Genomic DNA, 22,212 nt, shown 5'->3' on the forward strand with positions numbered 1-22,212 from the left:
TGGAACTATGCTCAAAAAGTTATCAAACTGTGCATATCCTTTGATCCAGCAGTGTTTCTACTGGGCTTATACCCCAAAGAGATACTAAAGAAGGGAAAGGGACCTGTATGTGTCAAAATGTTTGTGGTAGCCCTCTTTGTAGTGGCTAGAAACTGGAAAATCAATGGATGCCCATCAATTGGACAATGGTTAAGTAAATTGTGGTATATGAACATTATGGAATATTATTGTTCTGTAAGGAATAACCAGCAGGATGAATACAGAGAGGACTAGCGAGACTTACATGAACTGATGCTAAGTGAAATGAGCAGAACCAGGAGATCATTATATATCTCAACAACGATATTGTTTGAGGATGTATTCTGATGGAAGTGGATCTCTTCGATAAAGAGAGCTAATTCAGTTTCAATGGATCAAGGATGGACAGAAGCAGCTACACCCAAAGAAAGAACACTGGGAAATGAATATAAACTGCTTGCATTTTTGTTTTTCTTCCCGGGTTATTTATACCTTCTGAATCCAATTCTCCCTGTGCAACAAGAAAACTGTTTGGTTCTGCACACATATATTGATCTAGGATATACTGTAACCTATTCAACATGTAAAGGACTGCTTGCCATCTGGGGGAGGAGGTGGAGGGAGGGAGGGGAAAAATCAGAACAGAAGTGATGCAAGGAATAATGCTGTAAAAAAATTATCCTGGCATGGGTTCTATCAATAAAAAGTTATTTAAAAAAAAAAAAAAAGAAAGAAAAACTACCTATTCATATTCCTTGACCATTTATCATTTGGGCTATGACTCATATTCTCATAAATCTGACAACGTTCTTTATATATCTGAGAAATTAGACCTAAAGAATAATATTGAATAATATTGGTGCCATGTAGTGTATTTTTTCTAGTTTTCTCATTTAATTAAATCTATTTGAGCTTTAACTTTGTCTGAAATCATGATTACCACCCTGTTTTGTTTTGTTTTTTTTACATAGTAAATTCTGCTTCTGTACTTCATTTTAACTTTGTATTTTTAATTTTTATCCTGAAAACACTGTAGTGTTAAATTAAAAATGTTTAATCAATTTTACTATCTAGTTTTGTTTTATGGGTAAATTTATCCCATTCACATTCAAAGGTATAATTACTTATATATTTCCTTCTATTTTTCTCACTATCCTTTTTCACCCTATTTCCATTATCTCTCCACTCATTTGAATTACTTCCACTTGCTACTTTACCCTCTAATTCCTTATTTTACCCACTCTATTAAGTGGGTAGAATATCTTCTCCCCCTCCTCCACCTTAATCTATTTTTTTTAAGAGTTCCTCCCTTATCTTTTCCCCTCCTTCTAGATGTCCCTCCATTATCTTATCCCCTTGTCCTCATTTCATTCTAAATTTGGAAGACTTTTATAAATGTGTATGTTGCTTTCTCTTTAACATACTGCTGATTAGATTAAGATTCTAGCACTAACAGCCCTCTATTCCCATTTGTTTCTTCTGTATCAATCTTTCTTTTCATTTCATTTGTATGAAGTAATCATTCTTTTTTAGCTTTCCCTACAGTTTTATTTTTTGGAGCCAAGCCTTTCTTTCAAACTATCCAAATAAGGATGATAATCACAAGAGGATGGATAACATTTCTGAATGTAAGTAGTAAACATTTTGACCTTATTGAGTCCCTTATACTTGGTTTTTAATGTTTACCTTATATTTCTCCTGTATCTCCTTGAATTTACCATTAACTTCTGCTTTTTTTTTTGCTACAAATACCTGAAGTCTTTCAATTTGTTAAATATTTGTTTTTGTTTTTCATTGAAGTTTATGCTTAATTTTGCTGGTCAAGTTACCACTGGTCATAACTCCACTTCTTTTGCTCTATGAAATACAATATTCTAAGACTGAAGATCCTTTAAATTAGAAGATACTAGGTCTTATGTAATCCTAACTCCATGATATTCAAATTAAATTTTTTTCCCTTATTGTTTATAATATTTTCTCCTTCACCTGGGAATTTTAAAACTAATCTATGATATTCCCATAAGATTTCCTCCTAGGATCTCTTTCAGATGGTGATGGGTGGATTTTTATTGTTTATTGTTTCTGCTTTACCTTCTTGTCCTGGAACTTCAGGAAAATTTTTAAAAATAATTTATTAAGTAATGTATTAAGTATTTATTTAGTATTTATTAGTAATATAGTAAGAGTTTTTATATTATAATTTTGAAATAATCTAATTGTTGCTATACTGTATCCCATCTGTTCTCCATATAAGGTTTTTTTTTCTGTTATGTTTCACATTTTTTATTTTTTCATTCTGTTGATTTTGTTTTATTATTTCTTGGTAGTAATGTTATCATCTTCCCGTTGGCTATTGTAGTTTTCAAAAAATTATTTTGTTCTATTAGTTTTTAATTTCCAGTTGGTGGACTTTATTTATAGTTTTCTTGATTTTCTTGGATAGCTCTTATTTTTTCCCCCTAATTTTTTTTATTATAGCTTTTTATTGACAGAACATATGCATGGGTAATTTTTATACATTGACCCTTGCAAACACTTCTGTTCCAACTTTTCTCTTCCTTCCCTCTACCCCCTCCCCTAGCTGGCAGGCAGTCTCATATATGTTAAACATGTTAAAGTATATTTTAAATATAATATATGTATACATATTTGTATAGTTCTCTTGTTGCACAAGAAAAATTGGATTTAGAAAGGTAAAAATAACCTGGGAAGAAAAACAAAAATGCCAAGCAAACAATAACAGAGAGTAAATGCTATGTTGTGGTCCACACTCATTTCCCAGTATTCTTTCACTTGGTATAACTGATTCTGTTCATCACTGATCAATTGGAACTGAACTGGATTCTTTCATTGCCAAAGATAGCCACTTCCATCAGAATTGATCTTCATATAGTATTGTTATTGAAGTGTATAATGATCTCCTGGTTCTGCTCATTTCACTTAGCATCAGTTCATGTAAGTCTCTCCAAGCCTTTCTGTATTCATCTTGCTGGTCATTTCTTACAGAACAATAATATTCCATAACATTCATATGCCATAATTTACTCAGCCATTCTCCAATTGATGTTTTCCCCTTAATTTTTTGTTGATTTCTCTTAATTGATTTTTAAAGAGCATTTTAAATTCTTCCAAGGCCTCTTTTTGGCTTGTATTTATCACATTTTACCTTGAAAAAATAGTGGTTTTTTTAGCTCTACTATTTTCCGCTAAATATGAATCCAGATCATCTCGACACAATTGCTACAAATGTTCTTTCTCCCTAAACTTCCCCTAATAGTTACAAACTTCAATTGTCTCTATGCCCTGGAACTAAAACCAGGTACCTTGCTTTTCCACAGATAGCACTGTTCATGCCTTTCTGCCATTGCACTTATCAAGTGTGCGTCAGCTCCTTTGTTCCCATAGCCACATCCTGGGACCCCATTTGGTCAGCACACCTATGCTTGGTGTCCCTCAGCAGGGGAAGGTCCTTCAATCTTCCCCACTCAGCTGTAGGATACTTCCACAATGTCCTGAGGTAAAACTGCTTGAGATTACCTCCAAATCCAGCCGCCCCCAGGGCTTGTTGATTGTTGATTTGACACTTGGGGGCTAATTCAATTTAACTCAAGCACACCTTCACTCCTAGTGATTTAGTCTTTCCTGGGGGGTCTTTTCAGTTTTTCTAAGAAGGACAATTGCTTTAACTTTAAGCTTTTGTTTACTTCTGATGTTCTATGGTCTTAAATAAATTACATGACTTCTTAAAAACTTTTTAAAGTCTTCTATCTGATTTCAAATTCTTAGGAAAAAACAAATCACCCTATGTACTTTTAAAAGCCTTTATTGGCTTGCTCCATCTTCTCATAGCTTATTTAGTTTGCCTCTTATGAGTGGTGAAATATAGTCCATTAATAGTAAATGGAAAGTATTTATTCCACCTTTAATGGCATTACCACCATTATCACTCTTACCATCTATCCCATTATTACCTAATTTAAATGCCACCTTTGGCATGAATTTTTTGTGATCACACTTTCTAATAATTTCAAGAAATATATTCTATTTTACTTTATATTAACAGTGTCTGATACCCCTGATTTCAACCAAATATTCTGCAAAGCTTCCCTTTGTGTCTCCAATATGTAGTTTAAAATTTTAAATTTAGTTATCATTTCAGCAAAATAAGTGTATGAATAAACAAATTCATGAATTTAAGAATTTCTAAGAGAAATTTCTTTTAAAAAAAGACAAAATTATTTATAGATTACAGTAACATATCCATCAACTTAAAGATAACTATTGAAGTACTTTTAATGTTCATGGCACTTAAGCAATAGATAGAAAATGCCTAAAATAAATTGCTCATGAACTTTTCAGGAGGAGAGAAAAGACATGTGCATGTATGTGCAAATAAGTAATAATTGAGTATATTGGAAAATATACTATATTTTAGTTACATGTGCTCCTCATTAGCCATGAGACATTAGATAAATCACTTTATCTCTTTTAAGAGAATGAAAAAAACTACAGTCATATAAAGAATTATGAACATCCAAACTAGGTCAGATCATCATCCATTTAGCTTTGTCGTAGGTCTCTTAAAAGTGATGCCAGTGGTCACTTTTTGAAGATTATCAGTAATTGCCTTTTACAATCTCAACTTCAAAAAAGTTTGAATATACCAATCAAAGAAATAGTTTCACTTCTAAATCCAATTCATATTTTAAACATGTTCAATCTTTTTTCAGGGTAATAAGTTACAATCATGTTTACTATCTACTTTATAAAATATCACTTCATTCTATGTGCTTGCAAAATCAAATCTATGCTTTATGTCAAGAGTGATATCCTAGGTTTTTAAAGAATTTCCAAGTTCTAGAAGATTCTCTACCATGCTGAGATGGCCTAAAATAAACATGAATCACTTTCTGAATGAATGAAAAATGAATGTTAATTAGTTTCAAGAATTAGAAATGTCTTCATCTTTTATTCTATACAAAGAAATGGTAGTCATTAAAATAGAGACTGTACCTGAATACTTCCTTCAGTATCAAGAACTTCAGCAACAGGAACTGACTGAATAAACTGCATGAAGCCTGTAAATATATAAATTAAACATGAGTATCTACTGGATAATAGAAATAAAAATTTGACCAAGAAAATACAAGGAAATCTTATGTGCATAAGAATTTAAGATTGTAGTCTAAAATGTAAATTCTTAGAATTAATTTTCATAGCACAGTGGAAAGAATAATAACTAGATCAGAATATCTGGATATGAGAGAGAATAAGAGAGACACTATAAGATAAATCCAATGTAGGAATATGTATTGCCTGACTATGTCTATTTGTTACAAGGGCTGTTTTTTCTTTCTTTTCTGCCACCCCTATAAAAGAGGAAGGAGAGGGAAGAATCACTGAGGCATTTTTCTTAAATACAGATAAGAGAACAGAAGGGCAGGGGAAAAAAAGACAAGGAAGAAAACTTTAAAAGCTACTGAGTTTTTTACATTTAGTTTTTTTAAATAAAGCAAGCTTTACAAACATAGATGTGCAGTTTCATGTGCAATCTTCTTTTTTGGCTCTACTATGTATATAAAAATGCTATTCCATTTGGTGTTTGTTAAGTTCAGAATGAAAAAAAAAAATAATGTAAACCTTTGCAAGAAAGAATTATGTCATCCATGATCTCTGTATCTTATCATACAGCTTTATCAAAGCACTTAACCTAAAGCCTAGTATACAGAAAGGGCTTATTGACTAATTCTGAGTTTTAGTTCTCCCCCTCAATTAATTCCAAACTGATTTCATTCTACAAACACACTTGTCTCCTAGATTTATCAATCTTCAATAACCATGAGATAAATTTCCGTAATACTTCATCAGTCAACCACAGAAAAGGTTATATTTTGTATATCCTACACACTCAATACTGTACTATCTCTATGATTTCAAATTTTGAAATTCCTATATTTGATCATTACATTCTAACCTTTCATTTTTTCCTTAGCTATATATCCAATCATAATTTCAACTGTCACCATGACCCACAGTCCTTCAATCCTTCTCCATTTTGTAGATTTTGGTTTCATTTTCTTCTTTTTGACCTTATGATTGACCAGTTCAACTAATGATATTCTACCTTTGAAATCCTTTCAATTTTTTGTCCTATTGACACTTAGTCCCTCCCCCTTGCTAAACTCCGAATAAAGGTTAGCTCTATCATTTATTTTTTCTGTTGCTATTCTGTGCCACTGTACCACTGGAGAAAGTCAGGTAACTGTACCAAATTATCTAACATTTCCCAAATGTTTAGAATAAACTTTCAATATTTCCTGATTAATTCTCTATTAAATTTCCTATAATAACTACATCAAACCTTCTCTTCTCAAACCCTTGACATTCCTGGTTACCCTTCCTTTTGTAGAAGCAAAGAGAGAAAAACCTACCTATTTTCCTATTTATAATTAATATCTCCATCTTAGAAATTTCATTCCATCCATAATGAGGAATAACATATTGCTCTTTGCTTTGCTTCTCTAAAACAATCCTTGCTATTTAATTAACAATGATGAAGTTCTATACAAATAAAATACAGATAATCCCATCCATGTGGCAATATAAAAACTAGCTACTACTTTTTGGTATAAAAACACCTGAATGTTTCTAAGTGATAAGAGAAAAGAAAAATTGTCAGAAGTCTCCTATAACTATATACATATGTGTTTCCTGTGTCTTTAAAGACTGTCATTTAAAACCTGTGCATCTAACCATCATCTATCTTTCAATATTAATCTTATTTGTGTTCTTATTCATATATACAACATTCCAAGCAAACTGGCCTATTTCCTGAACTCATCACTTCCATGCCTATACAGAACATGCTTCTCAAATTCTTGTATTATACTCCTTGCTTAATTACATTTTTTCAGGATCTTCAGATTCCTTCTAGGTTAAAATATAATGTCATCTCCAATAGGAAGCACTCCTAATTCTCCAATTAGTACTTGCTCTCTTCCTCCTCAAATTATTTTGACTTTACTTATTTGTGTAGTAGTTCCCAATTAGAAAGTTCTTTAAAGGAAAGAAATGTTTCATTTTTACTCTTCCACTATAACATAGTATTTAATGATAGGTGCTTAATAAATGTTTGCTGCGTGGAATTTATTTCTAGTGAATATAGAGAAATCTAGACCTCAATCATTTGTAAGATGATCACCTACAATATAACAATATTTAAAATTTTCCAATTTTATAAAAAGAAAATATACTCATCAAATATTCAATTAAGCCCACATATGAAAATATGAAGTAAACTTACCATGTTTTGTACTAGTAGCTAATACCTTATAAGGTGTCAACTTCAAATCTAAATTCTCTTTCCGTAATAACTGCAAGGTAAATGACAAATATATTAGTCAAGTCCAAAGGAGTTATTTTATGAAATATATTTATTTGATGAGCAATAGAGAACTTTCATGTATGTGCCATCTTTAGGCAATTATCAACCATTACAATTATCAAAATGAAATTAATCTTCCACAGAAAACTGTTAAATGTTCTGACTTCAACTTAAATCAATCGCTTTTTTATCATTTAATTTTAGAATAATTTTCCATTAAGCCATAAGAATCCATGAGAAGTTATGAAAGGCTCAATTTAAATTAGATAACAAAGGAAAGAGAAAAACAAGCTAAGTATTTTTCTTAAGGAACATAGTAATGTTAGGAATAATATGGAGAAACATAGTATTTTCACTTCTTTTTTTTGTTTGGTTGCATTTTTTCTTTCTCATTTTTTCCTTATTTGATCTGATTTTTCTTGTGCAGCATGATAGTTGTGGAAAGTAGATTACTTCCCATCTAGGGGAGGGAATGGGAAAAGGAGGGGAAAAATTTGGAACACAAGGTTTTGAAAGGGTGAATATTAAAAATTATTTATGTCTATGTTTTGAAAATAAGAAGCTTTAATTTAAAAAAAAAAAAAAAAGGAATAAGGAGTAGAAAAGGAGCTTCATGTAACTGAAGCAGGAGAAAGAGGAAAGGGAAAATCCAGGCATGGACCATGCAAAAAAAGCAAAAAAGATAAAACTGAACATGAAATCTGGGAAATCTATGTTAAGAAAGCAAAAGGAGGGGCAGCCAGATGGTATAGTAGATAGAGCACCAACACTGAAGTCAGGGTAACCTGAGTTCAAATCTGGCCTCAGACATTAAAACTTCCTGGCTGTGTGATCCTGAGAAAGTCACTTAACCCCAATTGCCTCAGCCAAAAAAAAACCAAAAACCAAAAACCAAAAAAAAACCAGTTCTTCTACTAAAAATATGAAATTCTATTTTATTTTGAATATGTAGGGCTCCTTCTGACAAAAATAATAAAAAATGTTCCTAGTCAACATCTAAGTGAAGATGGCTGAGCTGATAATATCTCACCTTAATATAACAAATAACTATTTGCAAAGTTAACCTGTGTTCCAAATCTTAGTTTAGTTTTTTTTTTTTAAATGACTCTCCATCTTCCAAAATGATTACAATTACCTTATCCATGAGTGAAATGATTTGGAGAATAAGTTGGTCTTGGCGTAGATCATCTCCATGCTTAAATATAACAGGATATTTACCTCCATCTTCTGTTTTAAAGAACAACTGGGCAGGCATAAGAGCACTCTGAAAAAAGAAAATTTTTTTTTCAAAATTGGCTCTAAATTAATGACTAATAAAAACAAAGAAACAGTGGGAAAATGAAATGTAAAAAAATGACTGAAAAATACTAAAAAAAAAAAAAACCCGTAGAGATTGATAAATGGTGTTTAAACACTGGCAAACTGCATTGATGAACACTGTTTTTGAGAAATAAGAGTAGACTTATAGAAGTTCGTGACAATCCACAAAGGCAAACTGTTTCCTTTTTCTAAAGAAAGGAATTTCAAGTATATAATGAATTAAATTCATTCCTGATTAAATTAAATTAAATTCCTGAATCCCAGAAAGATACCAGATCAGGTAGGATTTTTTAAAAAAACAAATAATGCCAGACTCACAATTTTCTTTTTTCTTTTTCTTCTTTTTTTACTATAGCAGTTTTTTTCACTTTTAATACACATTGCTTTATGAATCATGTTGGGAGAGAAAAATCAGAGCAAAAAGGAAAAATCATGGTGGAGATTAAAAAACAGAAAAAAAGAAGTGAATATAGCATGTGTTGATTTACATTCAGTCTCCTTAGATCAGTTTCTGGATGCAGATGACATTTTCTGTCCAAGGTTATTGGGATTCCTTTGGATCACTGAACCACTGAGAAGAACTAAGCCTTTCATAATTGATCATTGCATATTCTTGCTGTTATTGTGTACAATGTATTCTTGGTTCTGCTCAGTATCAGTTCATATAAATCTTTCCAGGATTTTCTATAATCAGCTTGTTCATTATTTTTTATAGAACAATAATATTCCATTATTTTCATGTAAAACAGCTTATTCAGCCATTCCCTAATTGATGGGCATCCACTCCTTTTCCAATTCTTTCCTACCACAAAAAGAACTGCTACAAACATCTTTGCACATGTAGGTTCTTTTCCCACCTTTTAAGATTTCCTTGGGATACAGACCAAGTAATGGCCTGCTGAGACACATGCACAGTGCCTTGGGCACAGTACCCGATTGCTCTCCAAAATGACTGGATCATTTCACAATTATATTAGTGTCCCAGTTTTCCCACATCCTTCCCAACATTTATCATTATCATTTTCCTGTCATCTTAACCAATCTGAGAGGTGTGAAATGGTACTTCAGAGTTGTTTTAATTTGCATTTCTCTAATCAATAATTATTTAGAGCATTTTTTCATATAACTATAAGTGGCTTTAATTTCACCATTTGAAAATTGTCCCTTCATATACTTTAACCGTATATCACACAATTTTCTTCTTTGAGAAGTTGCAAATGATATAGACTAAAGAAATAGATAAAATATTGCAAGTGATTTGAAAGAAAGTATCCATAATTTTGAAGCAATACCTAACAAAGATCAATCTAATACTAAGGAAATGATAAAAGGATCTCACTGTATAAAGAGGGACAACCTATACTTTTAATCTGAGGGTTAGTAGCCATATTCATATCTGAGGGATGTGATGGAAGGAAAGAAGAGAGAAGAAAGAGGAGAGAGAGAGGAAGGAGGAAAAGAAGTAAGGAAGAAATAAAGAGAGAGGAACAGGGTGGAGGAAGCGAGGAAGAAGAGGCAAAAATGAGAGGAAAGAAGAAAGAGGGAGAAAGGAGAGGAGATAGAGATAAGATGAGACAGACAGACAGACAGAGACAGACAAGAGAAAGAGAAAGTTGATGATACTTGTTATCTTGGTACCTCCCCAAATCAATAAAGTCAAACAGGAATGTTTGAAACATTTATACTAATACCTTTTGTGGTATGCAAAACAATTGGAAACAAAGTTGATACCCTCTAATGAGGAAAGGGATCAAAAAACTGTGGTATATAAACTTAATGTAAATATTTATTATTATTGTATCAAGAGATATGACAAACAAAAGGAATTCTGAAAAACTTGAGAAGATTGAAAATGTTCTTTCCAAAGTTTTCAAATATCTCTTCACTACCAAATTTAATAGCCTTAAAAAAAAAAAAAATTCTTCTTGACCTCTCTCAACTATTGGATATTGTTGACTTACTTCTTTATCTGGACATTGGTCTCTAATGGTTACTCTCTTAGTTTTCTTATTGGTCTGAATACTCCTTTAATTTGCTTACCATCAAGTATGTAACACATTAAACCCAGGTGTCTATCAAAGCTCAGCCTTGGGTCTTGAGTTTGGTAAATTATGACCTGAGAGCCAAATCTGGCCACTGAACTAGGCCTATGAGCTGGGAAATTTTTTTTTTTAAACATTTTTTTATACATTCCTATCTAGTTTGCCAATCTCTGTTCTATACTCTTAAGTGGTTATTTCTTCAAATCCTATAGGTTTAATTATCATCTCTACACAGATGATTACAAGTCTATGTGTCCAATCTACCTACTGAGCTCTAGTCATTAAATCATGAACTGCCCATTGCTCTTTCAATTAGATGACCCATAAGGATCTCAGATTCAGAAGGCACAAAAGAGAACTTATCTTTCCCCCCAAACTATTCCTCTTCCAGACTTCCCTAATCCAGTTAAGGAACCACCATTCTTCTAGTCATTCATAGTGTCATTTATACTTATTCCACATATCCTATAAGTTGCTAAATCTTGGCATTTCTATATATCTCCAATGCATTTCTCCCATAAATTCCCTTTTCTCCACATATATAAATAGCATGGTATTTTAAGGTTTTTAGCACTTTTTGCTTAAACTACTACAATGGTCTCCTAATGGTCCCTTATCCTTGAAAATCTTCCCAATTAAATACTACCATACACAGCTATCAAATTTATATTCCTAGAACTCAAGTCTGATCATGTTAACTCTATGCCATTCCCTCTCTCCCATCTCTCAATAAACCCAATGGCTCCCCATTATCTCTATAATCAAATAAAATATTGTCATTTAAATCTCAACACAATCTTGTCTGATCTTACATGTCTTCACATGTCTTTCACCTTCACATAATCCATGACTTAAGATACCCATCTACTGGTTTCTATACTGTTTCAATACATGATGCTATGTTTCCTAGCTCTATGTCTTTCTATTGAATGTCCACCCCCTTACTACCTCTACTCCTGCCTAGAACGAAATCTTACTTTTTTCTCTTAGAAACTTTTTTTAAGTTCAAGACTAAACTCAAACACCAATCATGATCACATAATTTTTCATGAAACCTCTTCTCAGCCAAAAAGTACGGGAGCTAGACTCCTTTTCCAGATTTAAATCTATAATTCTATAATCTCCCAAACTGTTAGGATACTCCCCCCTAAAATTATTTTGCAAATATTCTGTATTGTTTTAAGTGCATGTTTATGTATAGGAGTATTGAAATATAAACAAGAAATATTTCACTTTTGCCTTTGTTGCGCAAGCATTTAATACAGTGCTCCCCAAATAGTAGGTGCATAATAAATGCTTATTAATTAGATTGACTGAAGTGAATCAAAGTGTAGTAAGCCAAACCAAGAGAACACTATAAAACCAAATCAAAATAAATTAAAGAAAAGCAACAGTATAAATTTTGGAACTGAGATCAATATAATAACCAGTCCTGATTCTAGGATGGTAATAATGAAATATATTTCCCTCCTTTCTGGGGAAAAAAGTGTTGAATATTTAGACAAAGGCTTTAAGCCATGGATAATTTATCAGTTTCATTTACTTAACTGTATTTTTTGTTAGAAAGGCTCTATTGAGGATAAAGGAATTAGTAGGAAATTAAATTGATATTTTAAAAACATCAAATAAATTTAAAAGCATCAAATAAAACATGCCTTTAAAAATTCATTCCTCAAATTACATTAAATTAAGGTTTTACACATTAAAACCAAGACAGTCAAGATTAGAAGGGGAGCAAAAAGCCGGAGGAAAAAAAATTATAGCCAATATTTCTGATAAAGGCCTCATTTCTAAAGTATATAAAGAACTGAGTCAAATTTTTAAAAATACAGGTCATTGCCCAATTAATCAAATTGGTCAAAGGATATGAACAAACAATTTTCAGGTGAAGAAATTAGAGACACCTATATTCATATGAAAAAAATGCTCTAAATAATTATTGATTAGAGAAATGCAAATTAAAATAACTTTGAGGTATCACCTCTTACTTCTCAGATTGGCTAAGATGACAAGAAAAGATAATGATAAATGTTGGAGGGAATATGGGAAAACTGGGACACTAATGCATTGTTGGTGAAGTTGTGAAATGATCCAACCATTCTGGAGAACAATTTGGAGTTATGTCCTACGGGCTCTAAATCTATTCAAAAACTTTTAATCCAGCAATGTCACTACTAGGTCTGTATTCCAAAGAAATCAGAAAAAAGGGAAAAGGATTAACATGTACAAAAATGTTTGTAGTAGCTCTTTTTGGGGTGGCAAAGAATTGGAAAATGAGTAGATGCCTATCAATTGATGAATGGCTGAATAAATTATGGCACATGAAAGTAATAGAATATTATTTTCTATGAAAAATTATGAACAGGCTAATTTTAGAAAGGCCTGGAAAGATCTACATGAACTGATGCTAAGCTAAACAAGCAGAATCAGGAAAATGTACACAGCAACAGTAAGACTATAAAATGATCAACTCTGATAGACTTGTTTTCTCTCAGCATTTCAAGGCAATCCCAATAAGCTTTGGAGGGAAACACCATCCCCGTCCAGAAAGAAAACTATGGATACTGAATGTAAATCAATACATACTATGTTTACTTTTTTTTTTCTTTTTCTTCTTTTATTCTCCCTCATGGTTTCCCCTTTTGTTCTGATTTTTTTTCCCAATATGATCCATAAGGAAATATGTTAATAAATAAATAAAAGGAATGTAAATGTTGTGATGACCGCTTACTTTAAAATTCAGGAATTCAGGTTAAGGGAAAATCCTTGATCTTTATTCTCTGTGGAAGTGAAGGGGGATGGTGATAGGAATGTGAAAGGGGATGGTGATAGGAATGTGAGTGGCTGCAACACAAACCTGGCCAGCAGTCTCTCTGCCTCTCTCCCCGCCCCCACCAAAATCATCTCTCCGTCATTTCCTATACAACACATCAAAACTTGCACAAAGAGTGGGCGGGGGCCATTCTTTCTCCAAGCATATATTAATAGAGAATGGTCCAATTACTATTTAGCCTCACGTGCTTGGGAACTCAGTGTATCAACTCAAGCTTCAGCCCATTACAACATGTATAATTAAAAAAAAAAAAAAACTTTTACATGTAATTGGGAAAAATAAAAATTAAGAAACCTCATTCCCCATACCATAACTCCCTTTCTTATCATGGTTTCTAAATATTCTATGGCTTTTCCTTCCATTTAAAATAATATTTTAAAAAATATAATATAGCTTTTTATTTACAAGTTATATGCATGGGTAATTTTACAGCATTGACAATTGCCAAATCTTTTGTTACAATAAAATAACATTTATTAATGAAAATTTGCAAAGTGTTTAAATATTCTAGAATGGATGGTTCTACCAGAAAGAAATTTATAAAACTCTTAAAAACATCTATAATAATATATTATATACAATAAATATATTATATAACATATATAATAATGAAAAATTGTTACAAAACAGAACAGTTAATTGAAGTCATTTGTTCAATCTATGAAGTGCTATACTTCCTTAGTTTTCTTTAACAACTTCCTACATTTCCATTTGACCCAGGAATATTACTATTAGCCACTAATACAAAGAGACAAAAAATAAATTAAAAATACTGAATTGAAGGTCAGTATAGATTTATCCAGGTAGTTAACATCAGGTAGATATACTGGCAAAACAACTAGAATCTGATGGCAAGGCCTTATTAGAGGTCCCAATTAAGTCTGGTCTAAGTTTCAATATTTTATAAGAAAAGGACAAGGACCAGAATCTTGTAAGGTTATCGCATTTCTGATTTCCCACCGGAATGAATATGATTTACACAGCATTTAATTTAAACATTCAATAAAAGTCTAGACAAAAATAAAGAAAATCAGGATTGACACCTATCATATTGTATATAAGGATTAACATAAAACTACAGGTAGGTCAAAGAACCACAAAGAAAATCAGAATAAAAAGCAAGAAGGAGGGAGTTCCAAGTACTGCAATTAGAAATATTTCTCTTTTCAAAAATCTTCATCACTTTAATAAAAACAGTCTTCAAGATGTAGTCATACAAAATGCTAGACAATACTTTATTTTTTAGTTCCTTTTCATGGATTTCAAGAAATACTTGGATTCTACCTCTCAGCCAATTTATAGATTTTTCATGTGTCACAAGTTGTTTGTGCCAAATCTTAAAGGCACTGTTTTATGTTTCTTAAGAAAAGTTCTTTATAGAAATGTGCAACCTAAAAATCAGATCATTGATAATAAAGAAATCGCTAAACTTTTTTTGATTTACATACACTTTTGAAATATTTTTATTGAAATATCTGAAATATATATATATTAAAATATATATATCTGAAGTATTTAAGAGTTGGTAGGATCGGCAGCATATTCCAATCTATTAGACATTTGGAATATAGGCACTATGTGCTGAAATAGCAACAAAGAAGCCACTGTTCTACAGAGATTTGAAAATGATCAACTCTTCAGAATCTTTTAGACTTTGGAAACTTCCAGTAATAAAGTATAACCAGAAGGTTATATATATGATATATATATAACATATACAAATATTATATAAGTATTACATATTGCAATATATATGATACATAACATATAAAGAAATATATAAAATACAATATAATAAAAATAAAAATACATTTCTCTAAGTGGAAATATGATGTCACATGTGAAAAATCTGAAGGAAAGTGACATAGATTTGCTGTATTAGTCTATGAGCCTGTCAAATTTCTGACAAAATGTCACTGAAGCATTTATAATGACTTAAAACAAATTAAACATCTCTAGTTCTTTAGCTAAATTTTTCCAGGGGTTTTGTATTAAGAATAAATAGTCTTCTTTTACTACTCAACTCCATAAACTTTATCAATTTGCCTTTAAATGTGTTTACTTCCTTTGTTGCAAAACTGAAGTTGTCTTCTGTCTACAAAGATATTGATTAAAATTATTACTAGAATGAATAATGTTCTAAATAGATCTCATCAATAGTTATTTTCTTTTCTATAAATAAAGCTGTAACCTCAAAATCTAGAGGGAAAAGAAAAAGCTTTTACTCTTACAATTAAGCCCCATCTCAAACTTTTGGCCTCATCTTGGAACTTCTTCTAGGTAACACTTTACTTAGCTAGACCTCCACATTTGTTCATGTATCATTAACAAAGTCACAGGGCAGGTAAGCATCTGAGATCAGAACCTAAATTTAGGTCTTCCTGATTCCAGATAGAACATTTTATCCAGTGAACTATCTAGATCTTTCTCACCTATAAAATACTATTAAAGCACCTACATTATAGTAGAATTGTTGTGAGAATTAAATAAGAAGACATATAAAAAGCATTTTATAAATTAAAAAAAACTATGAATGTCAACTATTACTATAGCTATATTGTATACACAATAGCCTCAACAAATTCTATTTTTATATATTGCACTCAATTTTCATACTATTGCTATAGAAATAAGTGGAGAGATATGAACTAAATAATGATAACCAGAATTCAGGATTCAGAAATGGTGGGATTATAGGACACAAAGGACACAAAGTTAATGGTTTAATGCAGGGATCCTCAAACTTTTTAAATGGGGGGGCCAGTTCATTGTCCCTCAGACTGTTGGAGGGCCGGACTATAATAAAAACAAAAACTTTGTTTTGTGGGCCTTTAAATAAAGAAACTTCATAGCCTTGAGTGAGAGGGATAAACATCCTCAGCTGTCACATCTGGCCCGTGGGCTGTAGTCTGAGGATCCCTGGAATATATACAGGGCAGGAAGTCTAGCAGTACCATAACCCATGGACTTGTGGGTGGTTCAGTGTTATTTAACATTTTTTAATTATCTGAATAAAGGAATAGATGATGTGTTTATCAAATATGCATAAAATGAAAAGCAAAGTAACGTAACAGATTCAGGATCCAAAAGATCTTGACTAGCTAGAGACTCAGTTGAATCTAATAAAATGAAATTCAATAAGGAAAAAGGTCTTATACTCAGGTACAAAAAAAAGAAAAAATCAATGTTACAAGTACAAAACAGTTAGCAATTCCAAAAAATATCTGAGGGTGTTAGTGGACTACAAGCTCAACAATCAGTGGTATGATATGGTAGCCAAAGAAGCTAATGAGATCTTGTTCTTTATTAAGGAAGGCACAGCTCCCCCCAAAAAGGAGGTAATAATCCCATTACAGGCTGTCCTCAACAGACTCCATCTTGAGTACTATATTTATTTCTGTGCATGACATTTTAAAAATGACACTGATCAGCTGGAACCTGACTGGAAAAGAAAAGCCCAGAGCTACATGAGGAATAGTTTAAAAAAACAAAAAACAAAGCTGGGTATATTCAGCTTGGCAAAAAACCATTCAGAAGAGCCATGATAACTGTCTTTACATACATGAGAGGCTGTCATATAGAAGATAGATAAGAAATGTCCTTTTTAGACCCAGAATGCAAAATAAGAAACAATGCAAAAAAGTTGAAAAGAGACAAATTCACATTTCATGTTAGACAAGGCAAATTTCCTAACAATCGAGTTATAGAAAAATGAAAAAAAAAAAATAATAATAACATCCCTTAAGAAGTAGGAAGTGCCCTCTTCTTGAAATGTTTAAGCAGATGGCAGAAAACTATGCCTGACTAGAGTGTATTGGATGAGAATTCCTGCTTTGTGGCTGCTGAGGTTTCTTTGAACTCTCAAATCCTATGCTTCTATGAAATATCTGTACTTTGAATGTGTTTCAACAAAAGAAAATAAGTTTATCTTCTATAGATTACTTTAAAGTTGTTTAAATCACTCTTGGTTTCTTTGTCAATCTTTTGTACTTTACTATGTTCTTTTCTAGATTCTTGAGAGTCTAATTACCCACTAAATCCTTAAACTAGACTAATTCAATCCTGCCCCTTTGAATCATACATTCTGGGAACCATCATATGATGGTGTAGTGATATGCACTACTCTGATGCCATCATGTTTGCAAAGTCAGCTTTCCATTTCCAATACCACATCAATTTCCAAGGCAACCAAAGAGCTGGGAACATTAAAGACTAAAGGGAACTGCGACTCTGAAATATTAGGCATGATCCAGACTTCACTAAGCATATATGGAGATGGGATGATATTAAAATGCCCAACTGCGAGTCATACTCACCCATTTAAAGATGTACCTGAATGTATAATGCACAAGTTTTTGCAAATTTAAAGTAATTTTTAATGTCCTGTGTTACAGGGGCAAGTATGGCTTAGATTATTAATTTGCTCTGGGCATTTAAAATTTTTAAATAAGTAAACAAGGACATAAAAAGATATTTCAATATACTACAAATATTAATGCAGAGACATGACAAAAAGATATAAAGACTAAAATGCATGAATAATTAAAGTTTCCCTTCTTTGTTTTTAACTATATCTTGTTAAATTATATCAAATCATTAATAATTTAATCATTAATCATTACTAATGATTAAATTATTAAACTGTAGTCCCTATACTGTAATAATTTTCCCAAAATTTTGGAGAATCAAATTAGTCTCACACAAATTAAAGCCTATGCATCTATCATTACCTTAAATAGTGTAGCTGTTTCTGGGATTATTCCTTTAATTTTCACCTGTGGTTCTAAAGGCAATGGGATGAGTTCCACATCTGATAAATTCATCTTTTCGTTGTCTCCCAGCAAGGCCTGCAGCCTTTCATTCTAGGGAACAAACCAATAAAAGCTTGATTAAAATTAAAAGGAATAGCTTAAATGTTGAAACTATTAAGTATTACTGACTCTTCACTATTAGTTAAGGGGCATTCTATTTTGTGTAAAAATATAAAAACAGGACATCTAGGTGATGAAATGAATACAACCTTAAACCTGGCTTCAGACACTTATTAGTTGTGTAATCCAGAACATATCACTTAACACTGTTTACCTCAGTTTTCTCACCTGCAAAATCAACTGGAGAAGGAAATGGCAAACTGTTCCTTATCTTTGCCAAGAAAACCCCAAATGGGGGTCACAAAGAATTAGACATGACAGTAACAATTCAATGACAATATATAAAAACAACAAAAAACAAACAGAATGAATATGTATATAAGCAAATATGTCACATACAAGGTATATATGATGTTCATTGTCCTTCATTTTAAAGACCAATGACATCAAGAAGGTGATGCCATGACATGCAAGTGAAATGGAATTAAGTGAGGAAGGGCTGTGCAAAGTAAACAACCACACTCTCTCCTCCAAAGTTGCAAGACATAATTCAGAAAGACTAGTGCTGGCTCTGGATGAAGTGGGAAACCTTGGTCTTTTTAAGTTAAGGTCTTTGCCAGCTCTCAATCTGATCGGGCTAATGCTCGATGAGTGATTAAGTTTAGGTAAGAAATGAGGCAGTACAGCCTATTTTACCTAGCCAAAAAAAAAAAAAAAAAAAAAAATCTAGAAAAGGAATTTCTAAGGGTTTCTGAATAAAACAGAAAAAAAACAAAAAACCTGTAATTACTTTGAGCCATCCTAGTCCAAACAATGATCCACTGAGGCTTGGCTTGGACCTACTATTAGCCAATCATTGAGAGTCACAGTGATTTGGGTCATTAAAAGAAATCCAGCCAATAAACCTCAAGATATCTTGTGAGCCAAAGTTTATAGTTCTTTGGACAGAGCACCCACAGGGAAGGTTATAATTCCCTATGTGGACAGAAACAGAGGAGGGAGGGAAGAGAGGGAAAGGAAGAAGGTAAGGAAGGATGAAGGGACAGAAAGATGAAGGGAAGAAAAAAAGGTATATGAGATACATTTGACTAACTTCAGGGCTACTCATGTGGTTTAACTCTCTTAAGAGATCAAAGCCTTAAAAGCATAGTAGCTGAGAAATAGGTTTTATAAAATTCAGGTGTGATTTATATTGCTATACTTTATATTGTTATACTTAAAGATATAATCATGATCACACTTACACAAAGTTAAAGAGTTAAATTTCTGTTTCAAAGGATATGAAAAATTATTCTCCAAAGTTTCCCTTTTGGAATTCACTTCAAATTATGTCTTAGACACCATACAAGTGAGAATGTCATCATGTTGTTTCTATGCATTCTCTGTGAATATATCATTACCATTTGATTTATGGGATACCTGGTCCCTTAGCTATCCCTCCTTTTTACCTTACTGTTCATTTTCTCCTTGCTCCCATATCGCTTCTATTCTCTCCTCAATTCGAGTTTAGATAAGAGGAAGGTTAAACTCATATTATTTATGAAAAAAAAGTTAAATTAATAAGAACTGGTAGCAGTCTTCAAAAGCTAAGAAATAATACTCATTTCTTTTGACTGCTAGGTAACATGCAAAGTCACATAATGAATAAGTTTGAGAATAATTATTTTTAGAGACACAGAAAAGTGACATCATCACAATGAAGTCAAAGTAAAAAAAAAACTCAATTGAGTAGAAACAATGTAATACTGAAATTGGATCATGAGTAAAAAGACAAGTTTTTTAGTCTCAATTTTGTTATTAACTTGTGTGATCCCAATAAGTCACTTGACTTGCCTAAGCCTCAATTCCCTTATCTATGAAATGAGGTGCTTTGATATTGGGTATACTAAGATCATGTCTGGTTCTAAAATTTTATCATCCTAAAGTATGATATTTTAATTTCACAACATCAACAAACCTAAGTAGTTAATAGATAAAACTAACTTTTTTGCCACAAAGAGTCCCAAATTAGAAACAGAAAAAACAAAGGGTTTACCTTTTTCTTACGATTTCCACTTTCCCTTTGCACAGCTTTCATTAAACAAACCAGTCGATCTACAAATGTCTGTTGTGCAGCCAGCAAAGAACGCATAACTCTTACAGACTTATCACCCTGAGGGAATTAAAAAAAAAAAAGAAAAAAAAATCTCTTTTCTATACAGTATTGATAGAGGTTTTCTTTAGAAACTTGGGTCATCTTTATTTATTCTTCTTGATAACCATAAACTCCAAGATAAAGCTGAATTGAAAAAGATTAATTACCTGGATTCAAAGATAATGAGCAAAAAAAAAACAAAGATAATGAGCAGTAAGAAGTCTTATCCATCACATCTAAGTTGAAAACTTAGTAATCTTCATTGAAGATTAGTTTGTCAACAATACACTTCAAATAGCATAATTCATGTAATAAGATACAGTTAACATTTATTCAAAAAACGTATTAAAGTGCCTACAATATACCAGAAACTGGTTGCACTCAAAGAAATGCAAATTTTTAGACAAAAAAAAAGCTATCTTCCTTCAAGGGCTAACATAATGGTAGATAGATATAGTATTCTAAAAGTCTAAGACTGCTGAGACAGCTTGTATATTTGTACAATAAATGGAATTCTTTGGGATATGGAAGATGGAGAAATAACTTCCACCGAAACTAAAAACAAAGGCATGATGGCTGAACAGGTATTGAAGCTAAGCTTTTAATTTAAATAAGTGACAATGACAGAAGAGTGTGAAGTGAATTAATCAAGAGGAGAATTTAACAATCAACCAGATCCTTTACAACCAGGAAGTGTCACGCCATAATACAAATGTACAATTTTAATTATCTTGAGAGTTAAATTAGAATTGAATGTATTTAAAATGAGAATTTTTGCTAGATATTGCTAGATAAAGCAATAGAGTTAAGCAGAAAAAAACAATTCTTTCTTATTACTTGTACGCCCTCTACTGGCAAACTAGTGACATGATTTCAAGAATCAATGTCAAGTAGAAAAGAAAATCAATTATTTTTGAAAAGTGCTGCAAGGGAAAGGACTCTATTTACAAATGAACTATAAATAAATCAGAAAATTAAATCTCATAGAAAGCATATGGGAAAGCATATTTTCTTGTTTTCTTATATTTAAGTAAAGTCTTATTATTACCTTCAGTAATGCCTGGCTGAATCTTCTCATTACATTCAGGTACATTTCATGTGTCTTTGGATCTCTCTGCTGGGTATCTTGATCTTCACATTCTACTATAACATACCTTTAAAAAGTAGGTAAGAGCTTTTTATTGGTTGAAATAAAAATGAAGCTGATTTACCTCATGTTGCATAAATAAAAGGTCCTTGGCAAACTTTAGAACTAATAATGTCAGCTTCTCTTACTGGCATTAACATCATAATTTTATACCTGTCTTTTTTTCCCCAAACACACAATAATTGAAATTCACAATGTAACTATGAAATGCAACACTGCATAACAGAGAAAACCAAATTTCCAAATCAGGAAGATCTGATTTCAAGTCCTATTCCTTACACATTCTGGCAATGGGAGCCATGACAAGTTATTAAACCTGTTAGTGCCGCAAATAATTTTTTTAAGAGTTGCTGAATAGGTGTTCAATAGTATCACCAAGAGTTTTCCTTTTCTAATAGTGGCGTGCACAAACACACACACACACACACACACACACACACACACACACACACCCCAATGAAAT

General features: G+C 32.0%; 1 protein-coding gene across 1 annotated transcript in view; it reads right to left on the reverse strand.

The window, feature by feature from the left end:
* The window catches only part of PIK3C3 (phosphatidylinositol 3-kinase catalytic subunit type 3), a 183,507-nt gene that overhangs the window by 94,651 nt on the left and 66,644 nt on the right, over positions 1–22,212 (reverse strand). The window contains exons 14-19 of the mRNA XM_051969692.1: positions 21,651–21,756; positions 20,504–20,620; positions 18,328–18,459; positions 8,538–8,666; positions 7,322–7,391; positions 5,032–5,096 (exon numbers count right to left, since the gene is read on the reverse strand). Coding sequence (XP_051825652.1) covers positions 5,032–5,096; positions 7,322–7,391; positions 8,538–8,666; positions 18,328–18,459; positions 20,504–20,620; positions 21,651–21,756 — 619 coding nt within the window. The remainder of the gene's footprint in view (positions 1–5,031; positions 5,097–7,321; positions 7,392–8,537; positions 8,667–18,327; positions 18,460–20,503; positions 20,621–21,650; positions 21,757–22,212) is intronic.

Source organism: Antechinus flavipes, chromosome 1 (assembly GCF_016432865.1).
Source record: "Antechinus flavipes isolate AdamAnt ecotype Samford, QLD, Australia chromosome 1, AdamAnt_v2, whole genome shotgun sequence".
In the NCBI taxonomy this organism is placed as follows: domain Eukaryota; kingdom Metazoa; phylum Chordata; class Mammalia; order Dasyuromorphia; family Dasyuridae; genus Antechinus; species Antechinus flavipes.